This window comes from Leuresthes tenuis, unplaced genomic scaffold (assembly GCF_036924035.1).
Source record: "Leuresthes tenuis unplaced genomic scaffold, fLeuTen1.0.hap1 SCAF_19, whole genome shotgun sequence".
NCBI classification, from domain to species: Eukaryota; Metazoa; Chordata; class Actinopteri; order Atheriniformes; family Atherinopsidae; genus Leuresthes; species Leuresthes tenuis.
The window spans coordinates 9,161,895-9,179,461 of NW_027325373.1; the positions used below are offsets into that span (position 1 = coordinate 9,161,895).

Here is a 17,567-nt window from a genome sequence, read left to right on the forward strand (position 1 = left end):
GAGCGAAGCTGAATGTTTCAGAGGGAAATGATAGTCAGGAGAAGAGATGTGCTGAAAGTGAGACAAAAGAGGGAGTTGGAGAGAGATGCAGCAGAATGCATGGGTGGAGATGAGCTTTGTCTGGCGAGCGCTCTACATCTGATAGCTTTAATCTTGTCCTCTGTTTGCAGCATTGCCATGCACCAGCACTTCCAACTAGCTCTGATAATGGGAAAAGCAGCATCAAACTCATTAATTGAATTAGCTCCCTATTTATCTCCACATCAGCCTGTGTCCACTCGGCCCTAAAAACACTCTGGTGACAACTACCCCTCAGCTAATTGACTCAGAGCATTTCCTCCATAGCCCTGTTTCACCTTACTAATTTGTTGGTCCAGGTCCCAGCCTGATTCATGTGTCAGCGGCTACTATTTAATTTGATTTTCCCCCTGAGGTGATGGAGATGATTTTGTTTTGGAGCAAGGAGAGAAAAGAGGGAGGGGGAAATATAAAGAAAGCATGTCTGTTATACCCAACAGCTTGTGTGTTTATTTTATAACTAGATTTAGCCGCAGGTGGTTGAGAATTAAGGAACATGGGGCAACCAAACAAGCTCAATGTAATTTTAATTTGGCCAATTCCGCCTTCTGTTGGAAACTTCAACTCAAATAAGTTAGCTGTTTAGAATTCATTTGCAAAATATCCTCGAGGATGAATTGAACATAGTTACCTTTATCCAACAAACTGCCAAACCCACTTGTAATTTGCGGGATTCTTCATTTTTTTCTTGAGTGTTTCAGTGGGGTTTAGTAATGATGCTTGGTTTCGGGTGCTTTGGCTCATCTGTAATGCAGTTTTTTTCCATCTGGCTCTGTCTTTCCCATGTGATGCTGGAGCCAAAGGTGCATTCTTTTTGACAGAGCTTTTTCTTTTATACTCAAGTAAAAGTTCACTTTCTCTACCAGCTCCTTACCTGAGAATGTATTAACATTATATCTGATATAGGCACAGGCCAAGTTGTGTGTGTCTGTGGATGTGTGCGTGTGCGTGTGAAGTCATTGGGTTCTCTCAAGTCTATGTCCCTCATCACAGCCAAAGTAATGATCTGTTATCACCTGGATTGCAATGCAGGGAGCCATTTTTCTCCTGTTTCTTCTTATTTTGATTATTTCAACTTAGAGTTTAATGGGAGTAATACCTTTGCAAAATTTATCTTGAGGGTGACATTGATACCTCTCTGTTGTTAAAAATGTAAGATCAGAACAGACAGCAAATGCCAGTGCTGACTTTACTTCAGTCTCTTAACCAATAAAGCTGTCTGTAAAACTCCTGTCTTCCTCTGAATGTTTTCCCCATCCTTTGTCCTTTTTCATCCACCCTTATATACTCCTGTCCTTTTGTCTTTTGTTGCCAATGGTTTATTCAAACCTTTAAACTCCTCATGGGATACAGGGGACAGGTCTCGACTTATATGAACATGAATGAACATGCAAAGTCCACATCTAAAAGCAGTATTGGTACTTAAGTTGCAAATTGGCAATTCTTTGCTGCTGACAGTACATAGCCTATTAGTCAGATTAGTGATTATGCTCTTACCTCTACTGTGCCTTCATCTCTAATTATCTGCCATCTTCTTTTCTGTTGCAATTGAGGATAGCTCTTACTTAATGATCACTGATTGTACACTACGCTGAGGTCAAATATTTATTTGGAAAACATACTACACCACTATAAGGTTATATCATTCTCTACTGGGTAGTGGGCTCTATAATAAAAAGAAAATGGACACAAGATAGGGGTGATATAGGCTTCATTGTCAGGACCCCTATTCTGGAATGATCTGTCAAGCATCAGTTATATAAGCTTTTTAGCAATTTTTTGCCATGGCTCTGTAGATCAGTCTGTCATCCAGGTACAAAATCTCAACAATTGTAGGCTTGGTTGCCGTCAGGTTTGGCAGATATCTGTTGTGGCCAAAAGATGATTCTTAATGACCTTCCACAACAGCACCATTAACCTCAAACTTTGTTGCTCTGAGAGATTCTCACAAAATTTGGTGCAGGCATTGTCACACCTCTCTGGTGGACTGGTAATACTTTAACTTTTCATGTAACTTTGTTAGAATAACTGTGGCACAGGTAGAATTATAAAATATTCAACAGCTGATCGTCTACAGCTTTCTAACATTTTCCAAACACTTTGCATTCTATTATATTTCCTGCTGTGTAAAGTGCATTAATATTCATGCATTTTGTGGCATTTCAGCATTCAAAAGGCAACTTGGAGCAGAGGGTACGTTGACATGTTATTTTGTCAGAGGCAGCTCTGGTGTGTCATTTTTCAGAATCAATCAGGTATGGGAGGGAGAGTTGAAAACGGTCTTTTCTGTCATCTGTAAATACTCATCTCACTGATGCAGGTTTTCATGGAATTAATGAGGCAGCTTCATGTGCTGATGTATGTGAAAGGGGGTTTCCTTTCAAATTTCTTTCCTTTATTGCCCCCCCACAACCATCTCCAATTGTCCTCCCTCACCAGAAATCACATTAACCAAACCAATCTCTTTTACAACATGCCATTTGTTAGGCCCCATACTCAATTCGACGGAAGGAAGGAAGGAAGGAAGGAAGGAAGGGAGAGAGATAGAGAGAGAGAGAGAGAGAGAGAGAGAGAGAGAGAAAGAACGAAAGAAAGAAAGAAAGAAAGAAACAAAGAAACAAAGAAAGAAAGAAAGAAACAAAGAAAGAAACAAAGAAAGAAAAAACAGAAACAAAGAAAGAAAAAACAGAAACAAAGAAAGAAAAAACAGAAACAAAGAGAGACGGCAGGTATCACAACAACAGAGAACACAACATCATTGTAGTTCAGGAATGCTTCGCTGGAACTCAGTATTGATTAATTCATCAACTAACTACCTAATTAATTGATTAAATCATCATTTACTCTGAAATGCCAAAGATAATTAAAAAAAACAATATAGTGGTATATTTTAAACAGCTAGATTACGTCTGGCCAACAGCCAAAATAGTCTTGAAATTGAGTTTATGAAGAAACGCAATAGTCTAATCAAATGAAAAGGTCATTAAAACAGCAACAATCTAACCACATAAAGGTTCTCTCATGCTATAAAAAAAAGCTGAGAAGGAAGAAAACATACCTAATCATACCCAAAGCATTCATTTGAACCTTCAAACTGGAGTTTGTTATGTGATCAGTACGTCATATTGAATTAACTTGGTAATTGTTCCCCTTGTAGTCCTCTGTCAGTGCTAAATCTGCTTGTGCGTTCCTAGTTATTACTGTGCTGTGGAAAAGGTGACAACTTGGAAACAAGAGGGCAGACAGCAATCTGCTGCCGCCCCCCTAGTTACTGTCTGCATCCTCCACACCAGCGGCCTTTATCTTTGCTCGTCAGGAGCAGCGACCATCACAAAGCCCGTTATTACTTCAGCAGCGACCAGATAAGATCAAAAGAGACCAGTTAAACATAGAAGATGTAATGGCTGTGCAGGATAACTGCATGGGTCTCATATCTTTATCCCCTCCATGAATACTCGTATTCATGTTTTTTTCTTCGTATTTTGCAAGTCTTTCACCGATCCAGAATGAGAACTAGTCTCTTAATTATTTATTTTTGTTTTATGTGAGCAAATGAAAGTTCATGTTCAACTGAAGGGAAATGTTTCTTTTGCCTCCCCATTTTTGTACAGTTGGTGTTCAACTCCAGACCTCCTTTCTTTTGCCATCTTTTTTCTTTATTGCCTCTTTTTTCCATGTAAAATATCTTGCTCCAGTTGTGCTTTCTTTAGGTTTGAACAAGAACAATTTGTTATGTTGGAAAAAACAAAAGTACCAGAAGCCACTTGAGTACTTCATGATAATTTCATGCGACAGAGGAGGATAGGAAGAGCTATGGTGTGTCGGAAGAGGAAGGGGTCATGGTTTTTCAACACTTGTATTTCCGCCCACTGTGACCATGAATAATGGAAGATATTAGTGAGATAGAGGTTGCAGAGATTGGAGTCCTTTGAAAACAAAAAGAGAAGATGGTAAAATAGAGCCATTGTATTGCTCTTATCTTTGGGACAGGGTAAAGTATAAAGCAAGACTTTTCATGTAAGGTCACTCTTTAATTCACTATGTGCACTAATTGTTTTCTAATGAATAAACTTATTGGTTAATACTTTCACTTTCAGTTTAACATAAACTTAGATTCTCAATATATGGGAACATAGTATATAACGTATAGAGGATATATCCAGCCATCCATTTCTATACCCATTTAATTCAATTGCAGGGGGCCAGAGCCTATCCCAGTTATATATATAACTTCATATATAAAATCCTTCTAGTCATTTCAAACTTATTTATTGATGCATTTCATTGCCATTGTACAATTCATTGTTTAGTTATATATTTATTTATTCTCTATTGTTTCTATTAATATCATTTTTTCATTATTTATTCATTTCCCAAAGCTCTTTTATTACCCTGTATTCTTTTTTCATTGCTCTATCTTTGATTTTGATTCGTGTGTGCATGTCTGCTTCAATATGCAAATAAGGGGGCCTGTCTCTCAGAGTGTGTCATAGGCACTGTTTCTTAGCTATTGGTTGATCACCGGGTTGGAAAGATTTCAGAAAATGGTGCCAGAAATCCAAATTAGGTAAAACCATACCTCCTGCCAGGCAGGAATGAAAAGTATAGTTATTCTTTATTAAAAAGCTACGCTACACTGGTGTTTGTTTTCTTTTTTTTTTTCATTGTTTTGACTGAAAGTTAAGCCAGTTTATAGCACCATTAGTCTTCCCAAAGTTTTTGAAGCCATGTTGTAAAATAAGCCTCTAAACTGCAGGTTTTATAGATTTGTTTTCAAAAATCTAAAAATATATATACATATTGACACTGCTGGCCATATTGAGATAATTCAGGTTGTATTTAGCCCATATTTGATGTAGAATAATGCAGTCTTGGCACCAACTAAGATAATGTGCAGAACCCTCAAACTCTCAGGCTTCTGGTATAGGATCTCTTCCAGAAAGCTGGATCTGAGACACTGATTTGATTTCTCTCTCTCTCTCTCTCTCTCTCTCTCTCTCTCTCTCTCACACACACACACACACACACACACACACACAAACTGTGTACACACTTGTATTGTGTTTTTTTTTCAGTTGAAGCCTCTGTGTGTGTAAGACACGGATCATGGGTGTTTGTATTTTTTCTTTTTATCTGTGTGAGACACGGCACCCCTATATGTTTTTATTTCTATTTATTTTTTTTGTTCTTTTTACACATCCTGGTGTGTCGGATCATTGTGTATTTCTGAAATACTGGAAATATATGTGTGCTGTTTATCAACACTTGAAATTTCTTATTTTTGATGCATATGTGTTTCAGGGTCAAACTGAAGGATGGTGTGGCATTCCTGGGAGCTAGAGCCAGTAACCCTGTTATGTGGACAGTGAGTCAGGATGTCAGAAGTGAGGGTCACAGGATTGTCACCCTGCACTGTCGTCGGAAGGAGAGCAGTTTCAGTCAAAGGTATTTCTGACTCCCTCTGCTGATTGATAAGTCTGTGACTGAAATACAAACTTAACACCCTGCTGAACAACCAAAGCGCAGCAGGACACTTTATTTCTCAGACAGGTGTCAGGAGAGAGTGATTGCAAAATGTGAAATGTGAAATTTAAAGAGGACATGACTCAGCGTCTGTACAATTAATTCTTTGGCACTGCCATGCACTCAGGTTCTCGGCCAAGCGTAGTCAGTAAAAAGTGCTATTCAAGGAAACATTGTTTTTCCTAACACTCACTGTATAACTTAGTTAATGTTCTATATTTATTTTTTGAACTGTTATCAAATCCCATGAAAAGATCAAAGCCTAACAACCTGTGTGCCTTACAGCATGTCAACATAGGAAGCCTCAAAGCTGTTTATATATTCAGGCATCGGTCTCACATACATCTGGCAATACAGATTTGCTTCTGCACAAACTTAATCATAGCTAGCATTTTACGCTTAATGTAAACTTGTAAAAGCAGTCTAAAGGATCAACATTTGGCCTTAAAAGACCACTGGGTGTCTCACAAGAGCAGCAAAATCTAAAAAGATGAATAAATTGAAAAATAACTCGGTGGCCCTCAGGCAGCTCGTATATCTCTGTATCTCAAGAATACCAGAGCAAGGTTGACACTGGTTCAATTAATTTCCTTGTGGGAGACATTTTAGCTAGAAAAAGCTTTATCACCGGAAGAAAATGTGTCAGTTAATTTCCTTCGTACTGTTTGGCATAATTCCACATGCGCTAACATGCATGCATAGTTTACCTGGGCTTCCACAAAACTGAACACAGGAACTTGATTATGACACCTACATGGATGGACTGGACTCTCTGATAAGAAAATGATTACAATGTTGCATAGTTAATGATTGTTTGCTGCTGTATTAAGATTCAAAATACTGTATATTTTACTTGCATTTTGTAATTTATTAATCATATGTTGGCTCTCAGTGCTTTCAAAGCCCAGGTGACGTAAAATTCAATAATAAGCCTGAACACCTTCTGGATAGACACACACCAGCACTTCAACTGCTCTGCTAAAAAAACTGCTCATACTGCAGCTTCTGTGTATTCTGTGTAGGTTATGCTTTTGGCTGCCAAAAAAGAAAAAAAAGCACCATCAAATTCTGCATCTGAAAATAATCCATATTCAGTATTCCCATCAGAGAAAAATAATATTTTTCTAAATAGTAAACATTTAGGTGTTTAGGCCTACATGTTTAAGTCCATTAAGCACATGTTACTCAGAGTACTTTGTTGCACAATGCAGACTCCTATTCAAACCACACTATATCTAATGAGAATGATTTCTCACCTTCTCCACAGCCATTCTCTCCATTTCATTGTGCCAAAAATCAACCACAAGAGACCTGACACCTGCTTTAGAGGTATAGTCCATCAGATGGAAGAAAAACAAGAATACCTCTCATTACAATGTGTATACCTAAGCAAAAAAGCTATACTATCTAATATGATGAATTCAATTAGATAACCAGGTTGTTTTAAACATGCTCTTGCAGTGGAGAAAGCATTTATCAAAGTCGCTTTTGGATTCCTTCAATTTAAACCTCTACACATTAGTTTGGTAAGCTATTGAGTACACTGTGGATTCACATCTTTCATAATACAAGCTCTGCTATGAACAAGGGTGTTTCTATTCAATAGAATTTAAATAAATATTATAATTTGATACAGTGCTGGAGATCTTATGTGTGTAGTCACAGCTTGTCAAGCTAATAGTTTGTTAACCTGTTTGCTATTTAGTTCAATTCTTTGGAAAACATGTTGGTCTATCTTTATAATCCACTGCAAAAGTTAAATGTTCAAAAGGCAAATTATGGACTGTATAAAGAAAACTGCACACTGTGTTAAGTCTCGACATAGGAGTGAATGGATGTCCTGTTGAGTCATGTATGAAAACACAGGTATGTGGAAATAAAGCTTAAGTGTTTATGTGCACTGGTCCAGATTTTGTTTTGAGGCATTTAATAGTTCATACCAATAACTCTGGGAAGTTTGAAATAAAGGTCTGTCTCTAATAGGGGCCTGTTTACCAAAGTATTGAGGTAAATAAAGCCTCAGGCTATCTGAGAAATTGTAGTAATTTCTAACAAGTTTGAGAACTAAAGCTATTAAGTGCAAAACGTAGCTTTGGCTCTGCCAGGGGATTTCATAATTGTAACAAGTTTACTAATTCATGCATCTTTTCGATCTTGTCCAAAGCATTTAAATCAGCTTAAGCACATACAGTATGTGTTCGCATTTGTGTGCTGATTGCTGCTCATGGGTTTCTATTTATGAATAATAACTGTGTTTATGTTGGTATCTGACATTCAGTGCGACTGTTAAATGGCTTGAGGCAAAAACAACATAGCTACACACAGGAAGTGACACACCCTGGCCGGGTTGCTATTTCCTCCTGCGTGTCAAGGTGACGACAGTGATGAATGACAAGTCATCTATCATTTACATGTATCTCTCTCGCAGTCCTGCTGAGTAGAGGAGACAGTAAATAATATAGGACTGCTCAAATCAAGGTCACTCATATGGAATCTGGTATTCTGCCTTGCAAATTTATCATTTGTCAAGGACAAAAGCTTTGGTCAGATATTAGAGTATTTGTGTGGACCTTTTCGGGGGTTAAAAAAAAGCTGGTAAGTCAATCAAAAGATAAACTATGTTAGTATAAGTTACATCACCATGTCCCGTGTCATAAGTGCAGTCTGGCATTTGCAATAAACTATACTGTTTAAAAATTGGTTATCAGAATTTTAACAGTTATTAAAATAACTTCCTGCCTTCTAAGACTTATTTCAATTAGGAGACAAAGCAGCATTATACCAACTGCACAAGTTCTCTCAGTGATAGATTTTCCTTTTCCGCCATTATGTACGACCCACAAGAGCATCCTGTAAATGCCCCTACAAATGACAGATGAAAATTATGACTCCGATGACTCAACACTTTCCCAGACGTTCCCAAGTCTTTCCTTTAACAAACCACAAAATCCTCATGAGGAATCACTGAGGGTGAGGTTTGGAAGGCATATTACGTGCAGCGCTTTCAGTCACTTGCATGAAAACAAACACATGAAATGCATACAGACCAACATAACTCAACTGTTTTAGTCACCTCTGAGCTACATGCAGTTGATGCACTTTTGTCACTTATTACTTGGGTTTAACATTACTTGGTCAGGGTCAGAAAATGGTCATGGTTAGAGCTAAAATACATTATTTTTACAACGTGGTTGTTACAACGTGGCCGCCTACACGGATGCTGTTTTGCTGGTGGCCTGGATTACATATAAACATGTTCCAACAAAAATTTGTTGCTTCCTGGTTGTCTTTCTTATTTGTTTCCCCACTCTACGATACCTTTAGTATGTTCTTTTAAGTTATTTAAGCATATTTCATTTATCACTGTCTGTTTTTGTGAATCAAGATACTCCACTACACTCACTATTCTATTAAGTAGTAAAAGTACACATATATGTAATTTGTTTTCAGTTACCATTTGCTAATTTCCTTCCCTAACCTTGAGTAGTGGCTTGCAGGTATCAAATTGCCAGTATCCTTTGGGCAAAACTCAAAAAGGCATCAGCACGGACTCTCTGTAAATCTGAATGGAATGAATCCTCAGTTATTTGAGACCACAACATGGTTGAGAGTATAGCTATCCAGTAACATCATATACTGGTCTCTGAGTGGTCAAGTGTCACCCTACTTAAAAAAAACAATAGGTATACTTTTCAGCTATATTTTTTTAGTTATGTCTTCAAAGCTATTTCCATAGTGATTTTAATCATTACATTTCCTTGTATCTGGAAGGGTTTATTTTAGCTGCTGTCCAGGAAGAGGAGATATCTTTCCGCTGTCAGTCAGGTTTGTGCAAAAATCCAGACTTTGAAAGCAATCATGGAAATTCCAATACGGAGTAAAACAGCTTGAAAAGATCATATGCCTAAAGCATAGGATTTGTTCCGATGTCAATAAATGGTCAGTTTGCTGATCTTAAAAACAATACGATTGCCATAGCCTAAGAGATAACCATTAGGTGCAGGATGTGTCTCCTTTGGTGGGTGTTGAAAAGTATTGTATTGATTTGACCAACAGACTTGTTGTCATGACTCTCTGCTACCAAATGAGAAGAGTGCTGACTGTGTTCATGCAGATTTAAGGCTATGTTTTAAACAAGTGGACAGTAATTAATGTAGTCCTATCATGGCATTTTCTTGCAACACACTAAGATTGTTTCCTCACCTGTACTCCTCACCTGTTATCTTGGGAACTTACCATGCATCCGTATGGAGGAGAGACATTAATACAAATGAGCACTGCATTCTCTGTCCCAAGCATGAGTGTGTTTTACGCAGTCAGAAAGGCTTACAACTGAGTTAACTTCCATGCCATAATGTTTTAGTAACTGTAATCTCTAAAGTTTTACTAATACAACTCATACTAACTCTGCTACTCTCCACCCGCCCATCTCGCTTACTTAAAAATAGTTTAATCATAATATCTCTTTAATCCCTTCTCATTATCTCTAGAGAGTCTCTTTTGGGTCATGGCTTCAGGCATTTGGTCCATTTGCAATTGCAGTAGTGATGTTGTGCATGTCACCCTACAATTGTGCATAGTCCTTAAATCCAGTTGGAAAGGCATCAGGCCGTCACAAAATAACCACAGGCACCTTCAGGTCACGTGCTCATCAGACTTTCAAATAATTCTTCTACAGTTTCCATTACAAATAAACAGGTGTGTTGCATATTGATGAAATCATCCCTCATCACTAATAACCTCAGGGCTTTCCTGCTGGATCCCCCATAATGCCTTCACTGAAAAAAAAAAAAGTTCTGTTCTTGAGAGCACAGAATCGGGTGTCTGAAGTCAGTATTATCTGTGTAGGACAGAACATTTTTTTGTCCCCCTCAAGATATGAAAATATCTACGTTGATGACCCATTCAGATTTTTTCAATGTAAAGTTGTGTCACTTGTCAAGTTCACCCTGCCTTTTCTGTTTGCCCTCGACCTCTTAACCCCGTTATTTTTATACTAGCATTCGACCTGCTAAAATGATGAAGCCAGCTTCATATGGAAATGTTCTGTTAGTGATCAGCAAGAACCTTACATCAACCCCAGCCTGAGAGGATATAGGAACTTAGAGAATAAACTTTATGTTTAAAGATAATTTTCCAGCAAGAGTTGGCAAAAAGTATGAGGCAAAAACTTTTCACCTTCAGCTCTTCCTGGCTGAACTTCAGGCAAGGACAATGTAAAGATTAGTGTGTAGAATTTTTAATGTCTACAATTTTTAATGACATCAATGTATACTAAAAGTTTAAATACAGTAACAAATGGTACATTTTCATTACTACGAGTTACACTTTGCACATTGCACTTTCTTAACTTACTTACAAGAGGTTAATAGAGGTTATGTTTAACAGGTAACATACCAAAGCACACGGTATGACATAAACCTGTGTCAGTGACAGCCATGACAGTGTCTCCTCAGGAAACTCCTCCAGTGGTATGATTGCCACCTTTTGTGTGGGAGATCTGGGTTCAAATCCCCTGCATGAAAGGTATTACCTCCAGTAGGGGTCCTTAGGCAAGACCCCCTTACCTGCCTACCTGTAAGTCGCTTTGGATAAAAGCGTCTGGCACATGCATAAACATAAACACAAACACTTCAAACTGATATGGTTGTAGTTCTTTCACAGACAATTGCATTTTGTTTCTTTCTTTCTCCCTGGCTTCATTCAGCAGTTGCCATGGTAAGCAGTCTGTCTCAAGAGAGAGTCAACCCCAGGAAGAGGTGTGCACAGTATGGGGTGAAGTGACAGGCTTCACACGCCCCCACTCCCCACCCCTTAAACAGGGTGGTGTGAGGAGAGTTGTTTCAACAGGGGAGAGAAGACAGATGCTTAATCCAAGTGATACTTTTACCAAAGCATATGTCATACAATTTAATAATACCTAGAGAAATTGAGCCAACTTGCTAAAAAAGGACATAACATTATTTGACTTTCATGAAAACAGATATTTTCAACAGCAGGAAAAGCAAACTGGAACATTAATAAAGACTCTGCTCCAATAAGGGTGCCTCCAAGCCATGGCAGTTAACCAGCACGCTCAGCAGCAGGACCTAAGTAGAACAGAAGCATCTGGCCTGTTGCCAGGATTACATTTACCTAACAATAAAGAAATTGGAAAATAACCTTGTCTACATCAGATTGTCACCTATTATTATCTCCACTGAAACAAATTCAAATAATTGTTGCGTTTATGAGAGTATCAAAATCATTCATATTATTATCAAACTATGTCATGATGAGGAAATGAAGTTAACTACTGTGATTGGCCATGATTGTTGCAACCACGTGTTGCGGGTGCACCAGACCCCAGCTGGCCAAGAAAACATTGAACCAATGGAATCACAAAAATAGGGCCACAAACATTTCTATCTCACTGTATTGTGAGGCAAGCACAGACACAAGTTATGCACACAGTTTCTGACTGGTTCAAGTCCCAGAGCAATACGGGTTTTCTGCAGTCCAGAAGAGCAGTCCAATGACTTCAGCAGCCAAATATTTGTGATAGAGCCTTATGCCCTGGTGTGAAGGAACATTTTCAGTTAAATGTTAACTGAAAAGGTTCACACCCTCACAGGAATAGATGATGAATAATTGTGACTGCCAGAGAGCTCCAGTCTGAGACACCAAATGATGCCAAATCTCCTTAACGGGTAGACAGAAATCGTGATGATTACAGATAAAGAATACAAGGTTAAGTTATCCAAAAAAAGAAAAAAAAATATTTTGTTTTTTTAAGTATATTAAACTGCCCTTATTCATTTAAATTATTGATGATATGATGTAGTCAAATATGGCAAATGTATGATTAGATAATTATTTATAATACACATTATCAATTAGGAAAAAAAAAAACATTTGCAATGAGTCCAATATTAAGCAGAAAACAACAGCCAGCAACTGTGAAAAGGAAACATTGTAACTGTTGGCAGCTTTTCTCATCTAAGAAAAATTTAAATTCTTGTTAACCACTTGGCCCATTATACTTAAAGCAGAACATTTTTAAACTTAAAGACAGCTCAATTACACCAGAAGAGAAATGTACCTTTTCCATAAGATTCTAAAATAATGAGACGGTGATTGGATTAGACAGCAGGCAGATGAATAGTCTGCAGCTCAGTAATTTTCTTTTTCAAGTTAACATTGTGACAAAATGCAAAACATTCATGGGTTCAAACTTGTAAAGTAAAACCATCTGCTCCCCATCTGCTTTCTCATTCGCAACTTGTCACTTATTAATTCTTAATCAGGAGTCCTCTCTGTTGGTTTTGAATGCTGAGGGTACCCCTGAAGTGTCACCTTCCTTAACACTTGTGTTGCAGTGACAATGTAGAAAATGTCACAAAGGCTTTCAACAAAATATAATATCATTTTGTTTAGTATTTTAAAACCTGGCCACAATGTTTTCCATGGCCTTAATAAAGTAATTTTAATGTTTAACCTTGACCAAAATACTTTTAATAACTAACAAAGTAGCAGACTACTATATTGAAAGAACACCTGAAATAAGAATGAATGCAGAAGTCACATGCTTGACGGTTGTTGTTATTGCCCCTCCGATCTCGTTAGTTATTTCCTGAGAACACACAGTACTGTAAAATGACGTCTTCCTGCTCCTGTTGACTATTAGCACAGCCGGTTTGTTACTCACCATCACAGGTTGATAACTGGAATAATGTGGCTGTGAAGCAGTTCCCTGTGCATCTCTGTGTGAAAGTGTCACAAAGGGCTCTTGGCCAAGTGGCAGTCTGCAGTGTGTCTGGAGTGAGAATGTGTTAGGTTTTCACATTCATGCGTCTTTAAAACGTTGAACAGAACAAGCCTTGACTAAAATAAAGTTAATTATTTTTTTTACATTTCAAAGGCCAAACTATTTTTCACCCATAAAAAAATGAAAAAAATCAGCAGATTAATTGATGATTCAACTGACTTTGTTTTGCAACTATATGAACGTAATTTGACTGTCTCGCTTATAATTAAATTCCCTCAGTTGCTTTTAAATGTAATTCAAAATTAATTTCCTCTAGAAAACATCCCCTTTGGCTGTATTTCTTTGCAACCGATAGAACAATCTGCATCTGCGCCAAATATAATAAAGCCTTTAAGACAGTTTACCTGGTGAAAACCCTTCCCCCACATCTTTTTCTGTGTCTTAGACCGCTATGCTTACTTTTGCAAAAAGAAAACAATTAAAAGCATCTGTAAGCATACAACAAAGATTCAACACTACCCACTGTTGAAGTAAGGGCATCATAGAGTGAGCCAAATGTGGTCCTACCTGAACTGAAACAGTCTAGATGCCAAAATAGTTACACATATATAGGATACATTTATAGAAAATGAGTAGGCATGTATTTGTGTTGTTTTTCATTGCTTTAGCATACATGCAAAATACGATGGAAAGACTTCAGCTACTTTCAGAAATGTACATGACAGCTCTTGTGATCAAAAACATTAAACACTAAACAAATATCTATACTTCTATTTTCATTTTTTCTGGCCACTCTATGTCCACAGGGAGCACAATAAACAGGCTTCAAAGCTTAATGTGTCCAGACTGCAATAAAGTCGTCCTCATTTTTTTTTCAGACCCATCTACTTAGAATTGATTCTTCACTGAAAAGCACTTGACAGCCTGCTGGGAATTTGTCAAAAGGCACCTGAATGGTTCTCAGACTATGGAACAGAAAAAAGCTTCTGATCTGATGAGAACAAGATTGAACAATTTGATCATGATACCCTGATATGTGAGTGAAGGAAAACAGATACTGGGCATCTCCACATTATTACAACCCCTACTGTCAAAGAAAGTGATGGCAGTATCATTCTGTGAAAATGCTTTTCTGTAACAGGGGCTTGCTAACTTGTAACAATAGAAGGAAAGAGAGATGCAGAAAATAGCAATAAGGAGTGAAAAGTTTTTCCATATTACCATATTTACATTTCTATTAGATAAGATTGGCTTTAGGGAAACTCTTTGAAAGTGAGCGATTCAGTTAGAGTCACGGAGAAAGATGAAAACAGTTATACACAGGCACCAACCAGTACATCCACTTGTACCTTCAACCAAATACTAGTGGATTATCTGAGCACGTAAATAGGATGTTTCAATATTTTTTATCTCTAAAACTCAAAAAACAGCCACACTCAAAAAGCTTACTCTGGTAGGTGTATGTATGTGGGCATAAATTATAGACATTGTCCCGCTCAAGCCAGTGTCTGACTGAACGTACTCACTGCTGTCTGCTACTATGGAATAAGAGGCTTTAGAGCAATCGTGGATCAGAAGTTAATGCAAGTCATGCACTACATGGGTGTATAATTTGATTCTAGATTTATCCAGCCTTTGTCTCCAAGTGTCCTCAGTCAGGACATTGAACCCCAGACTTTCCCTCAGTTTGTTGACCATGAGTGTGTGTAGTATGTAGAGATAAACACTCCCACTAAGCGAATGAATGAATGAAAGAATAATCATTAGATTCCTTGGATCAAACAGACTTTGGAGCACAATATAACATCAGTGTTTTTCATACTGAATTTTCTGCCGTGTTATATTTCTTTTGTTCATCGTATCGGGTATGGGAAAATTATTGAACAAAAGCATGATTTGTGAAACAGTTCATCTATTAGACCCAACAAACACTGGCATAGAAACAGACAAAGTGCAAGTGAAGTAACATCACAGGAGCTGTTTCTTGAGTTATTGCTAAACTCATTGTATAAAGTTGACATTCACCTCCAATGGTTGTCAAAAAACTTGTTTTCTCTTACCTAGGAGAGTTGTAATAAGCAAAAATGGTAGTCTTTCCGTCAGTGCTGAGAGCCACGCTTTTAGGATGGTCAGATTGAGTTGTCATTGACATTACAGGAGTGTCCAGGCCAAATTAGGGATAAGCTCAGTCAGCATTTGTGAGAGAACACGACAAACACACACTATACAACAAGCAGTAAACAAATTACAATATACAAATGTAGACAAGATGAAGAATGAATAACAGAAACACTGAAATTCTAAACATCAACATCATAAAACATCAGAGAACATTATTATTTTTTTTTTTATCAGGTTAAATACCAGTCAATTTTTAAAAAAGCCCTCGAGACAGGCGTGCCTTCCCCAAAGTAATCCATCCATTTCCTAAACCCACTTAATCTAATTCAGGTTCATGGGGATGCCGGAGCCTGTCCTAACTGTCATTGGGCAAAAGTCGGGTTACCAGTTTATCACACAGAAACAAACAGCCATGCAAACTCACACTCACTGCTAGGGGCCATCTAGAATAACCAATTAATCTAACATGCACATTTTTAGATGGTGGGTGGAAGCCGGAGTCCCTGGAGAGAACCCACACATGCACAGGGAGAACATTTAAACTCCACACAGGAAGCCACCAGACACCAGTCAATTAAATATGAAAAAAAAAGAAAGAAAATCTTTAAAAAAATTTAAATGAATCATCCTGCAAGACCAGCTGTCTGAGATTCAAGTGGTTTTGTGGATGATTCCAAATAGAGGGAGCAGCATATTTAAACACCCTTTTGCCAAATTCACTGCAGGCTTTTGTGATAGATAAGAGGAAGTCTTGAGAGTGAAGACAATCACTACTCATACATATTTGAAGACGTATGTCAGTTGGTAAGATGGGGGAGCACACGACTAGCTTTGTAAAGAAATATATGACAGCTGTTGAGTTAAGTAAAGAGACAGCAGCCCCTTCAGTACATCATTCAAAGGAGAGTAAGGGTTTTAGGTTTGTGATGAAGCTATGTGCCCTGTGGTAGACTGTTTCCAATGTGTGTAAGCACAGCAAAGACGCATGCATGTACTGTATAAAATCTAATTCAGGTGGTGGTGATAAATCTATTTTGGTGTGCAAAACTTTATTCTAAGCCTTTTTTTTACTGAGGGCACATGAGTTCATTGTAATGTTTGCATTTATTATTTATTTTAAATCTTTATTGCAGCTTCTGAGGGTGTGTGAACACCATCAAATGACAGCAGGCAGGTGCACACATTCTCTTGTACACGTTCACTCTCCATGAGCAGACCATGACCTTTAACATAAAATCCACATGCAGCACATTCACACATCATGCAGCACATTCGCACATCAATGGAGGTTTAGAGTTTTACTTTAGAAAAAAACAGTCCAGCCAAAACCAGACTTTCAAAAATGCATGTATACTGAACAAAATTTAATTAACTCAAGTTTCTCAAAACTGGGCTAACATACCCTCATCATGCAGTTGTTGCTTGATTTGGCCCAGCACTGCCACTTAACTGAACTTAAATAGGCGTAGGCGCGCTTGACATGCTGTAAAGTTACAACCTTTTGTAAAAACAATATATAAAGTCTGTTAAGTCAATGTACATTAATACAGTCAAATTCCCAATACGTTTGTCAGAAATGTCGCTGAAAATCCACCCATTAAAATTATGTATCAGCTTGCGATCACTTGAAACATTTCCAGACTGTCACTCTGCTCTTATAAAATCCCAATTTTATGACTGCCTCTTAATTTCACAAAATCACCATTCAAGTAACTAAAGACAACGTCTGTGTAGCTATTTTGGCTATACTTACATGCACGTATATATTTACATGCACTTAAGCTCTCCCACAGAGAAAGTAAGATGTATCAGAGTGTCTTAAACTTTGCATCACATAGTCTACAGTATTGCAGCAAATATTTATAATATTTTTAAATGCTAACATAATTCTACAGGTCGACTCAACTGGGCGATTAACTGTGCTGACTAAACACGTTGTCTATTTGATTCTTTCTTTCTTGCCTTTCTTCCTTACCTGTTTTTTATTTATTTATTGTTCATCTCACTTAAATACCGTAATTTCTGACGTCCCACTTTCAAGATACAATGAATGCATCTTTATCCAAAGCGAAAGTGACAAGGGTGAAGTTTTAAAGGC

The 17,567-nt window shown here is 37.7% G+C and overlaps 1 protein-coding gene across 1 annotated transcript in view; it reads left to right on the plus strand.

Moving 5' to 3' along the window:
• Positions 1–17,567, plus strand: part of LOC140277416 (transmembrane protein 132D-like) — a 142,605-nt gene that overhangs the window by 74,272 nt on the left and 50,766 nt on the right. Inside the window, exon 4 of the mRNA XM_072372422.1 lies at positions 5,380–5,523. Coding sequence (XP_072228523.1) covers positions 5,380–5,523 — 144 coding nt within the window. The remainder of the gene's footprint in view (positions 1–5,379; positions 5,524–17,567) is intronic.